Consider the following 20,561-nt stretch of genomic DNA (forward strand, 5'->3'; position numbering starts at 1 on the left):
TAAATCATAGTTTTCTAAACAGATCCGATTTGTTAGCACCGGATAGTATACTGCAACAAAGCTATTATTCTATATACTACTTTTGAAGGACAAATTCTGTTCAGGTTACTAGGTCCTCTTAACAAATATGTATTGGATTGCCTTTTAAGAACAGGTTTGTGCATAGAATCTGTGCAGATAGTAAGACTGTCTATCACCATCTTATCATTTTTCATTTGCACACCACTGCTAAAAATGTTTTCAACACTTTTTGCAGAGATATGACAGAAGTTGTTCATATCAAAGATCGGAAAGAAGTAATTCATGAAATGAAGTTTTCACCAGATGGCTGCTATCTTGCAGCGGGTTCTAATGATGGTCAGGTAGATATCTATGCAGTTGCTCAGCGGTATAAGAAAACTGGTGAATGCAGCAAGTCGTCTAGTTTTATCACTCATATTGACTGGTCTCTGGATAGTAAATTTTTGCAAACAAATGATGGTGCAGGAGCGTGCTTCTTCTACAGAATGCCATGTAAGTAAATATTTCTTCATTACATGCATTTCATTTTAATGAGCAGCACCTAAAATGTTTAATCAATATACTCCAGAGTTAAGACTGTGTGATTACTTGAAATAAGCTCTTTTCCTTACTAAACTATCTCTCTCTCTTCTCTATCACTATTGCTATATCTGTCTGTCTGTCTGTCTGTCTGTCTGTCTGTCTGTCTGTCATCTATCTATCTGTCATCTATGATCTACCAAGGAGGAATATATATATCCCTTTAACCTCTGTAGATGAACAGGTGTGTTTGTGTGTGTGAAGTAAATACAAAAATTAGCCAAAATAGATTAGCTAAAAATCACCTGTTTCACCACTATATGAATTTTCTTAATTTTAAAATTGTATGTTATAATGTTTAAATTAAAATTTTTAATTTTAAAATTTTATGTTTAAGTTTATGCTAAAGTTTACATTATTGTATATTGATGTAAATAAATATAGTATTATTACTAAAGGTAGAAATAATTACTGAATTGCTTCTTTTTGAAATTATTGTTGTTATTATTATTATTATTAATTAGATTTGTATGCTGCCCCTCTCCGCAGTATTGGAACTGATGGGCATGACAATAGAAAATAGAATTAACTATGAAAACTGAATTAGCTAATATTAGAATTTATCAGAATTTAGAATAACAATATCAAGTAATAGTATTACAGTACAGTAGTCCCTCGCTATACCGCGCTTCACCTACTGCGGCTTCACTTCATCGCGGGTTTCTGAGGAAGTCGATCGGCAGATTTAAACAGCCCGCCGAACTCGATCGGCAGGTTTTTAAAATATATATATATATCTAAAATTGTAAATACTGTATTTAAATACTGTATCTAAAATAAATACTGTGTGGGAAGGGTTTATAAACACTTAAAACAATGAAAACTTACCAAACAATTACAATATAAATACTTAAATAAGTACTATCAGTCGATAAATTCCACATCGCGGATTTCACCTATCGCGGCCAGGTCTGGAACGTAACACCAGCGATAGGTGAGGGACTACTGTATTACATTTTTATGCAAATAATACAGTACAATGAAACCTCATTTTTAAGCACAATTTATCAGTTGTGCAATGATATCATTTGGCAAATGACAATTTCTCTCATTTTCCTTAATATTTCATTATACCAGTAAGAGAGATTAGTATATCATAAAATTATGATAAAATTAACATAAATATAATTGCCTCATCTGAATTGCATTTTATTTAATGGAGTTATACAAGTATACATGGATGTTGTGTTAGAGAAAAAAGGCCATAACAGAGGAGGCACATTTCCTCACTTGCACAAGATGACAATTTTTGTAAAAGGGACAACACAGAGTACACTAACTTGGCCTGAGGAATAATGGGAGGCAGACAATTCTTCAAATAACTAGGCTCTATGCCATTAAGGACAATATAAGTTTGGATCATCATCTTGAATTGCAGCCAGAAGCCAACCAATAAGTAATGCAATTTGTGCAGCAGCAATGATTCATGAGCTTAGTGAGGGGAAGTGGTGGGTTGCTGCTGGGTCGGACCAGTTCTTAAGAACTGGTGGAGGAAATTTACCGCCACTCACCAAACCAGCAGCGATGACTGGCGGTCACTCCTGAATCAATCCTCCGGTCACTGCGGCTTACAACCACCACCACCCGGCATGTGCAAAGTTTTCTGGTCATGCGCAGAGGGTCATTTCTATGTGAATTGATCCAATTCACTGTAGCTAGACAGACTTCTTGATACATATTTTTTTTAAAAAGAAGAGATTGGATAACCCCTTCTGTGAAATGGTACAGGGCTTCCTCCTTGAGCAGGGGTTTGGACTACCTCCAAGATCCTTTCCAACTCTGTTATTCTATTCCAGTGATGGCGAACCTTTTTTGGTTTGTGTGCCAAAAGGGAGCCTGGGGGGTGCACTCCTATTTCCATGTGCCCCTCACATATATGCATGTGACCCACCCACACTCCTGGCACTCAATGGCACGCCTGTTTTTCATTGTCGCCATGCTTCAGAGCCTTTCTAGGAGCCTGGGGAGGGCGAAAATGCCCCCCCCCCACCACAGGAGGCCCTCTGGAATCAGAAAATTGCCCATTTGCCAATTTCTGGTTGAACTGGAAGGCCTATTTTTTATCTCTCTCCAAGCTCCAGAGCCTTTGTAGGAGTCTGAGGAGGGTGAAAACAGCCTTCTCCACTCACAACCCCTGGAGGTCCTCCGGAGGTCAGAAATGTCCTGTTACAAGTTTGGAAACAGGCCATTTCTGGCCTCTGCAAGGCCTCCGAGGGTGTGTGTGTAAGGCCGCTTTTGCCTTCCCCAGGCTCCTAGAAAGGTTCTGAAGCCTTTTCCACCTTCTCCAGAGGCTGAAAATAGGCTGTTTCATGACTCCCAATGCACCCAGAAGGCCCAAAAATCAGCTAGCTGGCACGTACATGTGCACCAGACCTGAGCTCACATGCCCAACAATATGGCTCCGTGTGCGATTTGTGTCATGCATGCCATCACAGTTTTATTCTGTTCTATTCATTTTTCTCAATACTTACTCAGTCTCAACCTTTTATTTTTTCATTGTCCAATATAGCAGCATTTCCCAACCGGTGTGCCGCGGCACACTGGTGTGCCGCGAGACACCGTCAGGTGTGCCGCTGCGAGAGGCGGCGGAGGAGAGTGGGTGGATCGGGCGGGCAATGAGGCAGGGCGGAGAAGCCAGGGGCGCGTTTGGCCGGAGGCACCGTGGGGAGGCAGGGGCAGCCGCGGCTCCCTTTACTCCTACTGCCGTACCACCCTGCCCCTGCTCCCCACGGTGCCTCCGGCCAAACACGCCCCTGGCTTCTCTGTCCTGACCCATTGCCCGCCCGATCCGCCCACTCTTCTCCGCCACCGCCTCCTGCCTTGGGGCGAGGAATCCGAGAGTCCGGGACTGTGTGGCTTTGCGCCATGAAGAGAAAACGGCCGACTTTTCCCTGCTGCCGTTTTCTCTTCATGGCGCAAAGCCACACAGTCCCGGACTCCCGGATTCCTCGCCCCAAGGCAGGAGGCGATGGCGGAGAAGAGTGGGCGGATCGGGCGGGCAATGGGGCAGGACGGAGAAGCCAGGGGCACGTTTGGCCGGAGGCACCGTGGGGAGGCAGGGGCAGCCGCGGTTCCCTTTACTCCTACTGCCGCACCTCCCTGCCCCTGCCTCCCCACGGTGCCTCCGGCCAAACACGCCCCTGGCTTCTCCGTCCTGCCCCATTGCCCGCCCAATCCGCCCACTCTTCTCCGCCACCGCCTCCTGCCTTGGGGCGAGGAATCCGGGAGTCCGGGACTGTGTGGCTTCGCGCCATGAAGAGAAAACGGCCGACTTTTCCCTGCTGCCATTTTCTCTTCATGGCGCAAAGCCACACAGTCCCGGACTCCCGGATCGCTCGTTTCTCCGGTCAGCAAAGCCATCTGCCCAGGAAAGCGCCGCGCTGGCTGGAGAAGCGAGCAATCCGGGAGTCCGGGACTATGTGGCTTTCGGCCGGGCTAACGGGAGGCGGCGCGAGGCCGGGCGCTGGGGACGTCTGGGAGGGCGAGGAGGCTGATGGCTCCTGCGCACTCCACTCTCTCTCCGGCTCCCTCTCGCTCTTTCTTTTTCTCTCTGTTGCTGGCGTGGTGAACGAGAGAGAAAGAGAGAGAGAGAAAAAGGAGGGGAGAGAGAATGAGAGAAAGAAAGCAAGAGAAAGAGAGGGAAAGAAAGCAAGAGAGAGAGAGAAAGAAAGGGGGGAAGGAGGGAGAGGGAAAGACATAGAGGGAGGGAAGGAGGGAGAGAGAAAGAGAGCAAAAAAGAGAGGAAGAAAGAAAGAAAGAGGGATGGAGAGAAAGAAGGGAAGGAAGGAAGAGAGAGAAAGAGGGAGGGAGAAATAGAGTGAAATAGAGGAAGAGATATTTTTTTTGTCCAAACTTTTCTTTAGCCCCCCCGCCCCCCCTTCAGTGTTCCCCAGAATTTTGAAAACATGAATAATGTGCCGCGGCTCAAAAAAGGTTGGGAAACACTGCAATATAGAATTTGTTAACTTTGCCACTGATTATCTTAGAGGGAAGTCAGGCATCATCTTTATTTGTAGTTTTCACAATCACATGTGAAAGGGATCAGCAATAAGTTCAAAAAATTTCTGTGGATTTGTGGTGCATTTAAAGATAAGTTGTCAGCAATGCCAAAATGCCCAAGAGAAAAAATAATTTCTGGTAAGAAGTTGGAAAAGTATAAAATTTTGTGTTCAGCTGCTCCCCAAACAATATTAATTAATTTAAATTTATTTCAGCTGGAAAACATTTGGCAAACAAAGATGAGATCAAAGGAATTTGTTGGGCTTCATGGACCTGCGTGATAGGATCAGAAGTGAATGGAATCTGGCCAAAGTACAGTGATGTTACAGATATTAACTCTGTAGATGGGAATTATAATAATTCAGTTTTAGTGACTGGAGATGATTTTGGATTAGTTAAATTATTCAGATTTCCATGTCTTAAAAAAGGTAAGAAAACATTGTGCTGTGCATATATAATGTCTTGCTTTATTTGTATTATGGATTATTTGATGTTTTTTCAGTGGCTGAGATGTATTCCTTTAATTTATTTAAATTATTTATGAAAATAATGAAGATGAGATAAATAAAAATGCTCAATCTCTAATATTAGAAGTGCGGGCAGAAAATTACCAGACAAATGGACCGATCTTTCTTTTTCATTTTAAAACGATTAGTAAATATTTATAAGCACATTCTAGAAAAATGAAAAAGTGGGGAACTAGAAAAAAATGCAAGCTAAAAATTTAGGTAACTAAATTAATGCTATCTATGAAATAGGATATTCAGTCATAAACGAAGCAAGTATAATAAGTATCAAAAGTCAAATTAAATAATTTGCACAGATGACCCATTATTTGAATGATAAAGATGTTGACTGGTTTTTATTGGTTATATACAATAGTTCTATGAAAATGGTAATTATGAGAGACTTTTGGGGGGAAATACCATACGTTTGCCTTTTTAGGCATTGGGTTAATTCACCACATGCCTTAGTGCAGTGATGGTGAACCTATGGCACGGGTGCCACAGATGGCACACAGAGCCATATCTGCTGGCATGGTAGGGAAGGTTTGACTATTTGCCGATGACTCTAAAGTGTGCAATAGGGTTGATATTCCTGGAGGGGTCTGTAATATGGTAAATGATTTAGCTTTACTAGATAAATGGTCAAAGCAATGGAAACTGCAGTTTAATGTTTCCAAATGTAAAATAATGCACTTGGGGAAAAGGAATCCTCAATCTGAGTATTGCATTGGCAGTTCTGTGTTAGCAAAAACTTCAGAAGAGAAGGATTTAGGGGTAGTGATTTCTGACAGTCTCAAAATGGGTGAGCAGTGTGGTCAGGCGGTAGGAAAAGCAAGTAGGATGCTTGGCTGCATAGCTAGAGGTATAACAAGCAGGAAGAGGGAGATTGTGACCCCCTTATATAGAGCGCTGGTGAGACCACATTTGGAATACTGTGTTCAGTTCTGGAGACCTCACCTACAAAAAGATACTGACAAAATTGAACGGGTCCAAAGACGGGCTACAAGAATGGTGGAAAGTCTTAAGCATAAAACGTATCAGGAAAGACTTAATGAACTCAATCTGGAGGACAGAAGGAAAAGGGGGGACATGATAGAAACATTTAAATATGTTAAAGGGTTAAATAAGGTTCAGGAGGGAAGTGTTTTTAATAGGAAAGTGAACACAAGAACAAGGGGACACAATCTGAAGTTAGTTGGGGGAAAGATCAAAAGCAACGTGAGGAAATATTATTTCACTGAAAGAGTAGTAGATCCTTGGAACAAACTTCCAGCAGACGTGGTTGGTAAATCCACAGTAACTGAATTTAAACCTGGGATAAACATATATCCATTGTAAGATAAAATACAGGAAATAGTATAAGGGCAGACTAGATGGACCATGAGGTCTTTTTCTGCCGTCAGTCTTCTATGTTTCTATGTTTCTACGCGATCCATTGCCCTAGTTTAGCTCCAATATGCATGTGTGTGCCGGGCAGCTGATTTTTGGCTCACAAAGAGGTTCTGGGAGGGGCGTACATAAGTGCACTGATGTGCCTTTCGTCCTCTGTCCAATTGTCTTTCCTTTCTTTCACCTATCATATATATTCTCTTCCTTTCATATATCCTCTCATCTAAGTTCACTTTTACACTTATATATATAACTACATGTCTATTATTCTTCCTATGTATTTGTGTATTGGACAAATGAATAAATAAATAAATAAATAAATAAATAAATAAATAAATAAATAAATTTTTAGCTTACAGAGAGCCTCCTGGGGGGATAGGGGAGTGTGTATATCGGGGTTCCCCAGCGGAGTGTGAGGAACTCTGTAGCACTGCAGCATTGGCCACGCCCCTCCTCAATTTGCAAAAAGTGATTTTATAAAATTTGCAATAATTTTCATGCACCTCTATGTATGTGACTTGCTTCTTTATGGTGACTTCTTAGTCAGTTTTTGGTTCCATTTTTTAATTTTTTAATTTTAGGTGCAAAATTCAGAAAATACGTTGGCCATTCTGCTCATGTCACAAATGTCCGCTGGTCACATGATTTCCAATGGGTAATCAGTACGGGAGGTGCAGATCATTCTGTTTTTCAATGGCGATTTATTCCAGAAGGTGTAACAACTGGAATCATTGAAATAGCTCGTATAGGTAAGTCTTTCAGAAGGTTGAAATACAATTGAACAAAAAGGTCCTAATGAATTAAATGGACATTTTTAATCATTAACCTTCCAGAATACAGGTAGTCCTTAATTTACGGACATAGTTGAATATGCAATTACTATCGCTAAATGAGACAGTTGTTAAGTGTGTTTTCCCCACTTTACAACCTTTCTTGTTACAATTGCTAAGTGAGTCTCTGCAGTTGTTACGTTAGTAGCATGATTGTTAAGGGAATCTGGCTCCCCCATTGACTTTGCTTGACAGAAAGTCACATAAAGTGATTGCATGATGAAGGGGCACAGCAACTGTCATAAATATGAATCAGTTGCCAACTGTCTGAATTTTGATCACTGGACCATGGGTGTGCTGCAATGGTCATAAATATGATAAACGTCACTTTCTCAATGCTGTTTTAAGTTTAAACGATCACTAAATGAATTGTAAGTCGAGGACAACCTGTACTAAAATCTAACACATACATTTCCATTATTATTATTATTATTATTATTATGTCAATATGTCAATACAACACAGCAAACGAGATCACTATGCTGGATTTCGTATTTCATCACCAGTCGGGCGGTTCCCAAGCACCTAAGACTGAGTGATGTAGCGGCAAATTATGTTTGCCGATCCCAGTAAAGCGGCCTTTTGCAATTGACAGATAGAGATTTTGTCAATTCCGATGGTTTTCAAATGTCCGCTGAGATCCTTTGGCACTGCGCCCAGCGTGCCAAGTACCACTGGGACCACTTTCACTGGTTTATGCCAGAGTCGTTGCAGCTCGATTTTTAGATCTTCGTATTTCACTAATTTCTCTAGCTGCTTCTCCTCAATTCTGCTGTCTCCTGGGATTGTGATGTGGATGATCCATACTTTCTTTTTCCCCACAATCAGGATGTCTGGTGTGTTATGCTTCAGAATTTTGTCAGTCTGAAGTCGGAAGTCCCACAGTAGTTTTGCTTGCTCATTTTCGTCCACTTTTTTGGGCTTATGATCCTACCAGTTCTTTGCCACTGGCAAATGGTAGTTCCGGCACAAGTTCCAGTGGATCATCTGTGCCACAGCATCATGTCTATGCTTGTAGTCAGTCTGTGCGATCTTTTTGCAGCAGCTGAGTATGTGATCGATTGTTTCATCTATTTCTTTACAGAGTCTGCACTTTGGATCGTCTGTTGATTTTTCAATTCTGGCTTTGACAGCATTTGTTCTAATTGCCTGCTCTTGTGCCGCCAGTATCAGTCCTTCTGTCTCCTTTTTGAGTGTTCCACTTGTAAGCCATGACCAGGTCTTTTCTTTATTCACTTTGCCTTCAATCTTCTCCAAGAACTGGCCATGCAATGCTTTGTTCCGCCAACTGTCCATACGACATTGGGTTACAGTTTTTCTATACTGGTCCTTAGTTTGCTTCACCTTGAGAAGCTTCCTATTGTTGACCTCCATCAACGCTGACTCTTTGCTCTCCTTCACATAGTCAGCTGATGCATGCTTCTCTTCTTCCACTGTCTGCTTCACTTACAAAAGTTCTCTGCCGCCTATTTTCCTTGGTAAATACAGCCTGTCAACATCACTACGGGGGTGTAGTGCATGATGGAGTGTCATTAATTTTCTGGTTTTCCTGTCCAAGTTGTCCAGCTCTGCATGAGTCCAGTTCACTATGCCAGCTGTGTATCTAATGACAGGCATGGCCCAAGCATTTATAGCCTTGATAGTGTTGCCACCATTCAGTTTGCTCTTCAAAATTTTTCTGGTCCTCTGGATGTACTCTTTGCTTATCACAGTTTTCACATGGCCATGCTTGATATTATCCAGTTGCATGATGCCCAAGTATCTGTACGCTTCTGGTTGGTGGTACTTGATGGTTTGACCATTTGGCATTTCAATGCCCTCACTTTCAGTGATTTTCCCCTTTTTCAGTGCCGCTGTGGCATATTTATCCAGGCCAAACTCCATGCTGATGTCATTGCTGAAGATTCGCACAGTGTTGGTTAGTGACTGTATCTCAGTTTCTGATTTTCCGTACAACTTCAGATCATCCATATACAGCAGGTGTGAAATTTTTGGTGAATTCCTAGCAGTTTGGTAGCCTAGGTTTGTTTTCTGTAGGATGAGTGACAGCGGGATTATAGCGATGATGAATAGCAATGGGGACAAAGAATCCCCCTGGAAGATGCCCCTTCTGATGTTGATCAGTCCATAGCTTTCATTCCCAACAAAAAACTCAGTCTTCCAATATTTCATCGCCTTTTCCCCACTGATGGGTACGCCCCACTGATGGGTACGCCTTGTCGTGGTAGTAGAGCTGTGCCGGTGGTAGTGTAAACTACTGGTAGGTCTAACCTTGCCGGAGTGGTCAAAGCAGAGGAGCCAGACTAAACGTACCAAACCCATTTAAACTAACGGAAAGACAAAACAAAAAGAAGTCCATACTGGCTCAGTCATCACCCAGGATAAAAAGGACCGCGGTAGCTGCTGTGGAACCTGGGCAGCCATCGACAAATGAGCTACAGGAACAAAACAAACAAAGCTTACAAATCAAAAAGCGGCAGAAATTCTCAATGTCAGAGAATCGCAAAATCATAAAGTGTTGTTTTGTTTTATTATTATTATTATTATTATTATTATTATTATTATTATTATTAATTAGATTTGTATGCCACCCCTCTCCGTAGACTCGGGGCGGCTAACAACAATAATAGTACAATGTATAACAAATCTAATAATTAAAAGTCATTAAAAACCCCTTATTTAAAAAGAAACATACACACAAACATACCATGCATAAACTGCATAGGCCCAGGGGAAATGTCTCAGTTCCCTCATGCCTAGCGGCAGAGGTGGGTTTTAAGAAGTTTACGAAAGGCAAGGAGAGTTCGTTCCAGAGGGTCGGGGCCACCACAGAGAAGGCTCTTCCCCTGGGTCCTGCCAGACCTGGAGAAGGCCAACTCTGTGGGACCTAACCGGTTGCTGGGATTCGTGCGGCAGAAGGCGGTCTCAGAGATATTCTGGCCCGATGCCATGAAGGGCTTTATAGGTCATGAGCAACACTTTGAATTGTGACCGGAAACTGATCAGCAACCAATGCAGACTGCGGAGTGTTGGTGTAACATGGGCATACTTGGGGAAGCCCATGATTGCTCTCGCAGCTGCATTCTGCACGATCTGAAGTTTCTGAACAGTTTTCAAAGGTAACCCCATGTAGAGAGCGTTACAGTAGTCGAGCCTCGAGGTGATGAGGGCATGAGTGACTGTGAGCAGTGACTTCCGGTCCAAATAGGGCCGCAACTGGTGCACCAGGTGAACCTGGGCAAACGCCCCCCTCGCCACAGCTGAAAGATGTTTCTCTAATGTGAGCTGTGGATCGAGGAGGACGCCTAAGTTGCGGACCCTCTCTGAGGGGGTCAGTGATTCCCCTCCCCCAGGGTGATGGACGGACAGATGGAATTGTCCTTGGGAGGCAAAACCCACAGTCATTCCATCTTATCAGTGTTGAGTTTGAATCTGTTGACACTCATCCAGACCCCAACAGACTCCAGGCACCGGCACATCACTTCCACTGCTTCGCTGACTGGACATGGGGTGGAGATGTAAATCTGGGTATCATCTGCGTACTGATGATACCTCACCCCATGCCCTTGGATGATCTCACCCAGCGGTTTCATGTAGATATTAAATAGCAGGGGGGAGAGGACCGACCCTTGAGGCACCCCACAAGGGAGCAACCTAGAGGTCAACTTCTGACCCCCCCCACTAACACCGACTGCGACCGACTGGAGAGGTAGGAGGAGAACCACTGAAGAACAGTGCCTCCCACTCCCAACCCCTCCATCCGATGCAGAAGGATACCATGGTCGATGATATCGAAAGCCGTTGAGAGGTCGAGAAGCACCAGGACAGAGGATAAACCCCTGTCCCGGGCCCGCCAGAGATCATCCATCAACGCAACCAAAGCAGTTTCCGTGCTGTAGCTGGGCCTGAATCCTGACTGTTGAGGGCCTAGATAATCGGCTTCTTCCAAGCACCGTTGGAGTTGGAGTGCCACCACCTTCTCAACAACTTTCCCCATAAAGGGAAGGTTGGAGACTGGACGATAGTTGTTAAGAATGGCTGGGTCCAGGGAAGGCTTCTTGAGAAGGGGGCACACAAGTGCCTCCTTGTAAGGAGCTGGAAAGGACCCCCTCCCCAAAGAAGCGTTGACAATCTCCTGGACCCAGCTCCGTGTCACCACCTTGCTAGCCGAAACCAGCCAAGAGGGACACGGATCCAGGAAGCAGGTAGCAGAACTCACAGTTCCAATGGCCTTGTCCACTTCATCAGATGTCACCAGATCAAACTCTTCCCAGACAGGTGGACAAGTACGGGCCCCAGTTCTCAACTTTGAAATTTAAGGAAAGGATCACTGAAAAGAGTATCTGCTTATTTAATGTTGTGCTTTGTTTTCATTTCTATCTTAGGTAGTTCTATATTTTTCTATATTTTTTACTGTCAAATCAGAAATGTTCAGTATGTCCAAGATATTTTCCAAATTTTTATCATGGCAGGCCTGAGAGATTACATATTTTTCCTGGCACAGGGGATTATTTTTAAAGAATCACTAACTGATTAATATTATTCCATCTCTTCTAAAGAATGTGGCATAGATTCATACAGTGAAGAATCAGATTCTGATTTATCAGATGTGCCAGAATTGGATTCAGATATTGAGCAAGAAGCTCAAATCAATTATGTTCGACAGGTGAGTAACATTTTAATATTAGATCATTAGATCAAGAACAGTTGAAATGTCATTGCATCATACTGAAAATGAATAAGTGAAAAAAAAACACATGTTCGTTCAGTGGCCTCTGTAGGAAAGATAGAACAGCCAAGATAGTATTTTCAATATTGAAGTGGAAAAAAAGGTTTGCCATCATTTACATAGATCTTTCAAATTACCAAATACTTTATGCTAATACCAGCAAATAAGAAGAAGCAATTGGAATTTCTTGATTAAAGGTTTATAATTACAATTTTTCTTCTCTGTTTTTTGCAGGTTTACAAAGAAGATCTACCTCAACTGAAACAACAACGTAAAGAGAAAAGCCACTCAGTGGCCTTCCTTAAGAGAGAGAGAACCCCTGATGACAGTTTAAAGCTGCAATTTATACATGGGTATAATACACTTTAAACAGTAACTCTTTCAGTTGTTTACTCACAGAAAATCCTTTCTTAAATAACCTTTAAATTTAAAGTATGTGCGTGTAGTTAAGAATTGAATCAGGTAAAGTGAGACACTTTGATTCTTACATTGGAGAAAGCTATTTAGTGATCAAATGATAGACAGCTTCAGAGCAGCCAGAAATTGATTAACTCAAAACTGAAAACAGAGCAGCCAAAAACTGATTACCGTAACTCAAAAAGGCAGGAGGAAGAGTTCTAGGATTGGAACCTACTTGCCTGTAAATCAGGCAAGCTTTCTGCATGCTGATACATGCAAATCATCATTGTGAACATTGCTTCCTAATTCTCTATGATAAAGTTACTTCTCTAAGTTTTGTATCTGCTTGGGAATGCAGGGCTGAGAGAAAGATGTATAAATTAATCCTGGTATAAAACCTTGTTGATTATTATAAACCGGTGAACACCGTTTTTTCTGTTTATATTCTCTGCCATCTGGTAACACAGAGTTAATCCGTTAACATAGTATTCATCTGTTGTGGTATCAGCCAGCTATATATTTTCTCTCAATCCTCTTTGTTCATTGTCTAGCAGTAGTCACACAATATTCTACAGTTCCTTAGAATGTTCCCTTTTTTTAACGAAGGTATATTTGATGTTGTCCCCATCCCACTAAGATTTGTTTCCTCATTTTAATGAAATGATTAGACATCTTTACCATTATAGTCTTTAAATATTACTACCCTTCCAAGTCTGCCCATTTCCCATTTGCATAAGGATGGTACTAATCTCAGTACAAAGTCATTGTTATTTTGGTAATTGACAACAATTACTTTATTACTTTTATTCTTTTATTTTATTTCTGGGATTTATTTATCACTCTGTCAGCTAGAATTTTAGATAGTATCTAACATCTAAAGTGGATAAAACAGCATAAAAATATATAACTAATACATTTTAATATAAATAATATCAACCTTATTGAATTATTGATTTAAGTATAAACTGAAATAAATTCAGTTTAAATTTAAATCAATATAAACACCAACTATATTATTCTACTATCTTAGGGATGATATCACAATATATAATAGCTTACATCCTAATATATGGAGCATCATCCCTGAAAAGATAAAATGGATATTCTTTTGAAAGGCACTGAATATTTTGTCAGTGGGCCTGGGAACCCCAGGGTGATGAAGTGGCTTGTTTGATTGTTGTCACAAACGGGGTGACGGTTTATTGGGTTTTGTATTTGAAATACTTCTGAAAGCTGCTTAGAGTCACTTGGCCATCTAATTTCTTGGTAAACAAATAAATATTGGTTAGAAATAAGCCCTCTTAATTTCAGCAAAATATGATAAAATATAAATGATAATACTAGGATCATGGTAGATGATCCTTTGCTCCTTTAACTGTCAGGAATCTTGTTAACTTATTTACCTGTTGATTTTTTTCTATTGATTTCAGTTATAGAGGCTATGATTGTCGAAATAATTTATTCTACACTCAGACTGGAGAAGTGGTCTATCATATTGCTGCTGTTGCTGTGGTGTATAATAGACAGCAGCACACCCAAAGACTATATCTTGGTCATGATGATGACATTCTCAGCCTTGCCATCCATCCTATGAAAGATTATGTTGCTACTGGACAGGTGAGTATGGAAGAAATATGATCAATGGCAAATCAATGTTAAAAATTACAGATTTTTTCACAATATGCATTTTTAATTTTATTTAAAAAATAAATCCATATATTTAAGAAGAATATATCTTAGTGCTTTATTGAATGGGTTCTCCAGTAAAATATTATAGAATGTTCTTTTTGTCTAAAAGGAGTGTTAAACTATATTATAATATTAATACCAATTAGATAAAAAGGAAGCCTAGCATTTCAATTGCCAAAAAACAGAGGGTGAGTAGGTGAAAAACAATCTAGGAAATTGAATGTTTGGCACATATTTATAACAATCTAAATTACGCGGATTGTAGTTCAATTAGTTTAATAGTGGTTTACAAGCAATTCACTTAAACTTGGAATGGGCTGTAAACAAAGATTGAAGAATAATGAATGCCAAAAATACAGAATGCAGAAATACAAAACCTTATTCACAAATTGCATTGTCTTATTTTCTGGCTGTGCTATGTTGTTGATAATTTATAGCTGCCAATTTTGCTCTCTTCCCCATTCCTCTCTGGAGTGAATTCATCCTGAATCTAAAGAATGCCTAAATTAAATTTTCCAGTTTGAATCTCTACATAGCCAGATAGCTTGTGGATTTTATAGTCTCTCTTGTCATTAGAATAGAAATAGAAATAGACATAGAAATAATAGAAATAGAAAGAATAGAATAGAATAGAATAGAATAGAATAGATTAGAATAAAATAATTTTTTGGCCAAGTGTGATTGTACACACAAAGAATTTGTCTTTGGTGTTTATGCTCTCAGTGTACATAAGGAGAATAAAATACATTCATCAAGAATAAAAAGATACAACACTTAGTGATAGTCCAGATTACTAATAATCTATCAAATTGTACTAGGAAACAAACAAAAACAACGTAACTTGAAAGATACAAGCAACATGGTTATGATAATAAGTAGGAAGAGATAGATATTAGTAAGGAAGAGAAGAATGATAGTAATACAATCTTAGTAAATTATTTGACAGTGTTGTGGGGAATTAGTTGTTAAGCAGAATTTTGGCATTTAGGAAAAAAACTGTCCTTGTGTGTGATTGTTCTGGTGTGCAGTGCCCTATTGTGTCGTTTTGAGGGTTGAAAGTTGAAGTTGAAACAATTTGTGTCTAGAATGTGAGGGGTCTGTAGTTATTTTCACAGCCCGCTTTTTGACTTGTATTCAGTATTCAGATTCTTAATGGAAGGTAGGTTGATAGCAATTATTTTTTCTGCAGTTCTAATTATGCGTTGAAGTCATGGAGCTGCAGGTGACAGACTCAATAATTCCTCTATAGAACTGAATCAGCAGCTTTTTGGACAGTTTGAGCTTTCTGAGTTGGCACAGAAGGAACATTCTTTGTTGTGCTTTTTTAATGACATTTTTATGTTAGCTATCCATTTTAAGTCTTGAGATATGATAGAATCTATCTCTATCTAATACCTACTCTTGATACTGTGTTGTCTTGGATTATAAGAGGTCTTAGTAAAGAAGGTAAAACATATTCATATGTACTGTATATAGTAAAGCGTATTCATATTTAAATATTGTGAGGTTGTTAAAATAATATGAGGAAACTAAACATGTTCAATACAGGTTTCATACAGTTTTTAGGAGAATAAATAAAGGGTTTTTTCCATCACATTCAATTACAATTGATTTTATGGATGTATATGTGCTTATTTTTTTAACAAGAATGCAGGTTTAATTTTGGCATTATTTCTTAGTCTATGCTACAGTGCTAGGATTTTCTTATTGTTTTATATCCCAGGACTAACTTCATTTTGTCAGAGGTAACATAAGTGACATGTTTTTAAAATGTTCAAATTATTTAGTATCTGTTCTAATTCAAATGAACTAAAATGTTTTGGAGGTTTTTGTGATAGTGAGACAATTCAATCTTGTAATAGGAAAATATAATTTCTGTAGTTTCAATAAAAAACAAAATAGGATTAAAAAAAATAAAATGCAGTAATGCAGTTCAGAGAATTTTAAAATCCATTGCAGGTCACATACTTAATTTTGTTTGGTTATAGAAAGATGGGCAAGGCATTTAGATAGAATTGGTATAATTCAGTAGAATTGGTGATGCCAAGCACTTTTTCTCTGTTTTTTTTAGATTAAATTAAGGTTGAGAAATTAAGCAGCAAATATCCAACTCTAATTTTCCTTCTTAGAATCTCCCACATCTTCAAAAGATCCGAATTGCCTTTTTTCAGAATGATTTTGGATCTCTGCTTATTACAACTAAAATGACAACTAAAATAATTGCTCTTATTTAGGTAGGGAGAGATGCTGCTATTCACATTTGGGATATACAGATACTCAAATGTTTGTCACTGCTAAGAGGCCAGCACCAAACAGGAATATGTGCGCTTGACTTTTCAGGTGAGCTGCTATATAATGAACAATGCTTTAGAATGGGAAATGATGTTGTTTAGTTATATGGTAACTGAAATGATTTTTGTCTGTAAAAGATCATACCCTTCTCCTCTCTTCCAAAATAGCATTTCAAAATATTTAAGTAAAATCTTTTTTCTGGAATAGCAAGAAGAATCTCACCCTTTTCAAGTACATGAAACTACTGTAGCTTCACAGACAAATCCTACCTAGAAACCATGCAGCAAGGCTTGTTGTGAACTGTCCAGAGGGCACACTATTTTATTTAAAATTATTGGTTTTCTTTCCTGATTTTCACTTATAAGAAGCATACATAGAAGCATCAAACAGGCAATAGCTAGCCTTTTCAGTTTAATTGAGTTGTGTTAAGCCTTTGTCACAAAACCTAACAACACCATCACTGAGGTTCTTAACTTCATGTCTGTGGGGACCATTCCTTGACTTGATTTCTCACTTAAACCTTATGTGTGTTTGTATAAATTGGTTATACCTCCATCACAGCCACTTTATGAATGGGCAGAACTCCCAAAGGCAGCCATAATGTTTTCAAACTGGTTCTTGAACTACGGAAAATTTGGGAACTGCTAAGTCCTTTTCTAGAATAATTATAGTTAGGAGAAGGAGGAAGAAATACCTTAAGTACAAATTAAGTCACTGTGGAAGTTTGATTATTATAAAACATCCAACTTCCTTATTTCTGGCACCATAACAAAAATATGCAATAAATATTACATTTGTCACATTTCATTTCATGATATTTCATGATGAACTATGAATTGGTTTTGTACAGCTGATGGAAAATGCTTAGCTTCGATTGGATTAGATGACAATCATACCATTGTACTATGGGACTGGAAAAAAGGAGAAAAGATGGCAGTGACCAGGTAAGAATACTATCATGTTGCATCCATAGTTGTATATATTTTATATAATACAAGCATTCTTTGTTGCTGTTTCAGGAGTTGTTTTTTAAAAAAAAGCATGCTGTTGACCAATATAGAAAGAGAGATAATGATCACATCATATATCCCACATCCTTGTATGAGCACATCACATCCATTCATGTGTTGTTATTATTATTTATTGGATTTGTATGCCACCCCTCTTCGTAGACTATCAGGAATCATCAATTTAAGTCTTAGGTATACTGTCAGATATAAGTTGAACATGAAATGGCAGGAAATAGCATCATATACTCAGTTTTTGTCCATATACTTTGAGGATAAGAACAGAACTAATTTGCAATGTATTGTTGCAAAATAATATATTGTTCCCATCTGTGTGGAATCAGCTTATTTAATTCTTCAAACTGTTCTCCCTCTCATTTTCCTGTAATTTTCACGGTTTTTTATAAACTATATTTATAATGCCAGCCTTCAAAGTAGACAAGACTAGAAAAGCAATACTATGTAGGTCAGCATTACTTTTATTATAAAGCTGTAATAACAGCATCTTGCAAGTCTAAATTTGCTTACCCCTACCTCCCTTTATTTTTGTGTAAAAGGCATTTACTTACATTGCAGGTAATTTTTGATCATGTGATTTCTATTACAGTCAGTAAGCATTATCCTGTGCTTGACCTATTGTCTTTCTTACTTCCCCCTTCCAGAGCAGAAAGACTTGAGAGAAAGGGATTACAAGAAAGTAAACAGGCACACAAGGGAAGCAAGGCACTGATGCCAGCAGCCGCAAGCATGCTACACAAGCAGTCCTCTGTATCCCTCATTATGTGCCTGCATATTTTCTTGTAATGCTTCACTCTCCAATCTCTCCATTCAGTGAGAAAGGAAAGTAGGTTTAGCACAGGAAAATTGCCTACAGAAATCACTCCCTTCCCCCTTATGCTTCTTATGTAGCATGATTATGGCATACTTTCAGTGTGTATTTTTCATTGTATGCCTGATTTCTCTCTTGTAATTGTGGTGAACGTGGAGTAAGCACATGACACATAACTGGGATTTATGGGTGACATTTATTAATTTAAATCAGGACCTGCAGAGGTAAAACTGAAAGAGGACAGACCTACCATTCAAACATTTCTGAGCAACTCTAGGGCAAAGGCCCCTGCTGAGCAAAGGAGGGTTACCTTGGCCTTGAACTTGAACTTGACCCTCCCTTGTTCCCTGCCATGCCCATGCATGTGGGAAGACTCACCCACCCAGGTTGTCGTCTCTGGGCATGTGGTGGGTGAGCCCCAAGGGCATCACACCTCCATTTCCGGGCCGGTTGAGCCTTGTAACCATGGCTGGGAGCGGCCCATCACCTTCTAAAAGGTGCCCAAAGGAGATCACACAGTTGCTGTTTCTTCCAATTTTTCGCCCCTTACCTCCTCCCCGTGACCAAAGGAATATGAGCTCAAGTAAATGTTCCAAATTCAGCTGAATTGACCTAAACCTATAGAACCAGATGCCGGACACGCCCTAACCGATCCCTCCCCTGCTACCAGTGTGGAGTAGGCGAAAAAGCGGTCGAAATCTAATAGTGTAACGGCCGCCAAAAATCCCTACTCGGCCCCCGGTAGAAGATCACTAGTCACACTGCTGCAAAGGGAGGGCAGGTGGGTGCCTGCAAGCCAGGCCGGCGGCATTTGCACAGAAAGGGGAGGCGAGTGGCACTTATACCTGGGAACACCACCCACCTCCCGGAAACACGTCATGCCCCACGACGAGCGCAGGGCATGCTGGGAAGGGGGGCCGCCCACGCACACCCAGCAACCCACCCTTCCCTGATCTGCTGCCGGCATCCTGAGTGCTCCCGCCACTACTGCAAACGCCGCCAGCTTTAAGGCGGCCAACAGTCCTTCCTCCTCTGGAATAAATAAAATTACAAACATTAATTCCTTTCTTGCTAATTATCTAAGTCCCAAGATGAGCATTCCAAAGGATGGTGGAGTGCAGAACAAGAAGGTATTGTTGCAGTAATATAATTTTCCACTTAGCAATTATTTTTCTCGGTGATAGAGTTGCCTCTCTGAATTGTGGTCACTAAACAAAGACAACATTCCTGGCCTGACTAAGCTCATTTTCATTTGAATGTTTCCTTGACAGCAGTTCTTCCTCTTATCCTTCAAAACCGTTCTCTTTCCTTTCTACAGTTGTCAAGAAAACAAAACACACTTGTTCATAAAGTGGTACCTCTACTTACTAACTTAATTTCTTCCATGACCAGGTCCTTAAGTAGAAACATTTGTAAGAAGAAGCAATTTCTCCCATAGGAATCAATGTAAAAGCAAATAATGTGTGCGATTGGGGAAACCACAGGGAGGGTGGAGGCCCTGTTTCCTCCCAGGAGATTCTTAGAGAGGCTCCACGAAGGTTCTCCCAGCCTTTTCCAGTTACAGTTTCAGAGGCTCAGGTTTGTAAGTGGAAAATGGTTGCTTGAGAAGAGGCAAAAAAATCTTGAACACCCAGTTCTTATCTAGAAAAGTTCGTAAGTAGAGGCTTTTGTCGGTAGAGGTACCACTGTATAGCCAAGAAACATTTATGATAACTTTTCAAATGGTTGTAGTTTTCCTGTGCTGTTACTGTACATTTTGTGTTCCAATTTACCATAACTCTTAATCAGTCTTTAACCTATGGCATTAGAAGTGCATGTCCATCCAGGTATCATTTTTTAAAAAAAAATAGTCTCAAATGATTAGATTTTGGAAGACTGAAATTAATCAAAAAGTCCTTTGAATTCTAGCAATTGGAAATGGCCACCTGTTCTCCCAGTTGTCCTACAGTAGCTATACTATGAGTAGCATACATCATTTAACATACAGTACTAGAAATGTAAATGATAAACAACTTTGACATTGTTTGCTGTCCATTTTATATGCAGCACTGAATTGTGTGATAAATAGTATCTAACAACACACAATTCATTAATAGGTTTTCAACAATAATTGTGAAGGGAAAAATAGCAAAATGGCAGTGTGCCAGAAATTATAGCGTCTTTAAAGCTTTAAATGATTATGGAACTCATTTGTGATAGACTATAGCTCCTTTTCTTACACATCTCATTGAAATCTGCCTTCACTGTTTGTGGGACTATTTAAAAGAATCTAAGTCACAGTACAAAGATAAT

The 20,561-nt window shown here is 39.9% G+C and overlaps 1 protein-coding gene across 3 annotated transcripts in view; it reads left to right on the forward strand.

Moving 5' to 3' along the window:
• Positions 1–20,561, forward strand: part of EML6 (EMAP like 6) — a 123,822-nt gene that overhangs the window by 41,814 nt on the left and 61,447 nt on the right. For all 3 annotated transcript variants that reach the window (XM_070734772.1, XM_070734771.1, XM_070734773.1), the window contains 8 exons: positions 257–513; positions 4,815–5,027; positions 7,076–7,243; positions 11,884–11,990; positions 12,288–12,406; positions 13,883–14,069; positions 16,376–16,481; positions 17,284–17,377. In XM_070734772.1, the coding sequence (XP_070590873.1) occupies positions 257–513; positions 4,815–5,027; positions 7,076–7,243; positions 11,884–11,990; positions 12,288–12,406; positions 13,883–14,069; positions 16,376–16,481; positions 17,284–17,377 (1,251 nt within the window). The remainder of the gene's footprint in view (positions 1–256; positions 514–4,814; positions 5,028–7,075; positions 7,244–11,883; positions 11,991–12,287; positions 12,407–13,882; positions 14,070–16,375; positions 16,482–17,283; positions 17,378–20,561) is intronic.

Source organism: Erythrolamprus reginae, chromosome 1, assembly GCF_031021105.1.
Source record: "Erythrolamprus reginae isolate rEryReg1 chromosome 1, rEryReg1.hap1, whole genome shotgun sequence".
Lineage (NCBI taxonomy): Eukaryota > Metazoa > Chordata > Lepidosauria > Squamata > Dipsadidae > Erythrolamprus > Erythrolamprus reginae.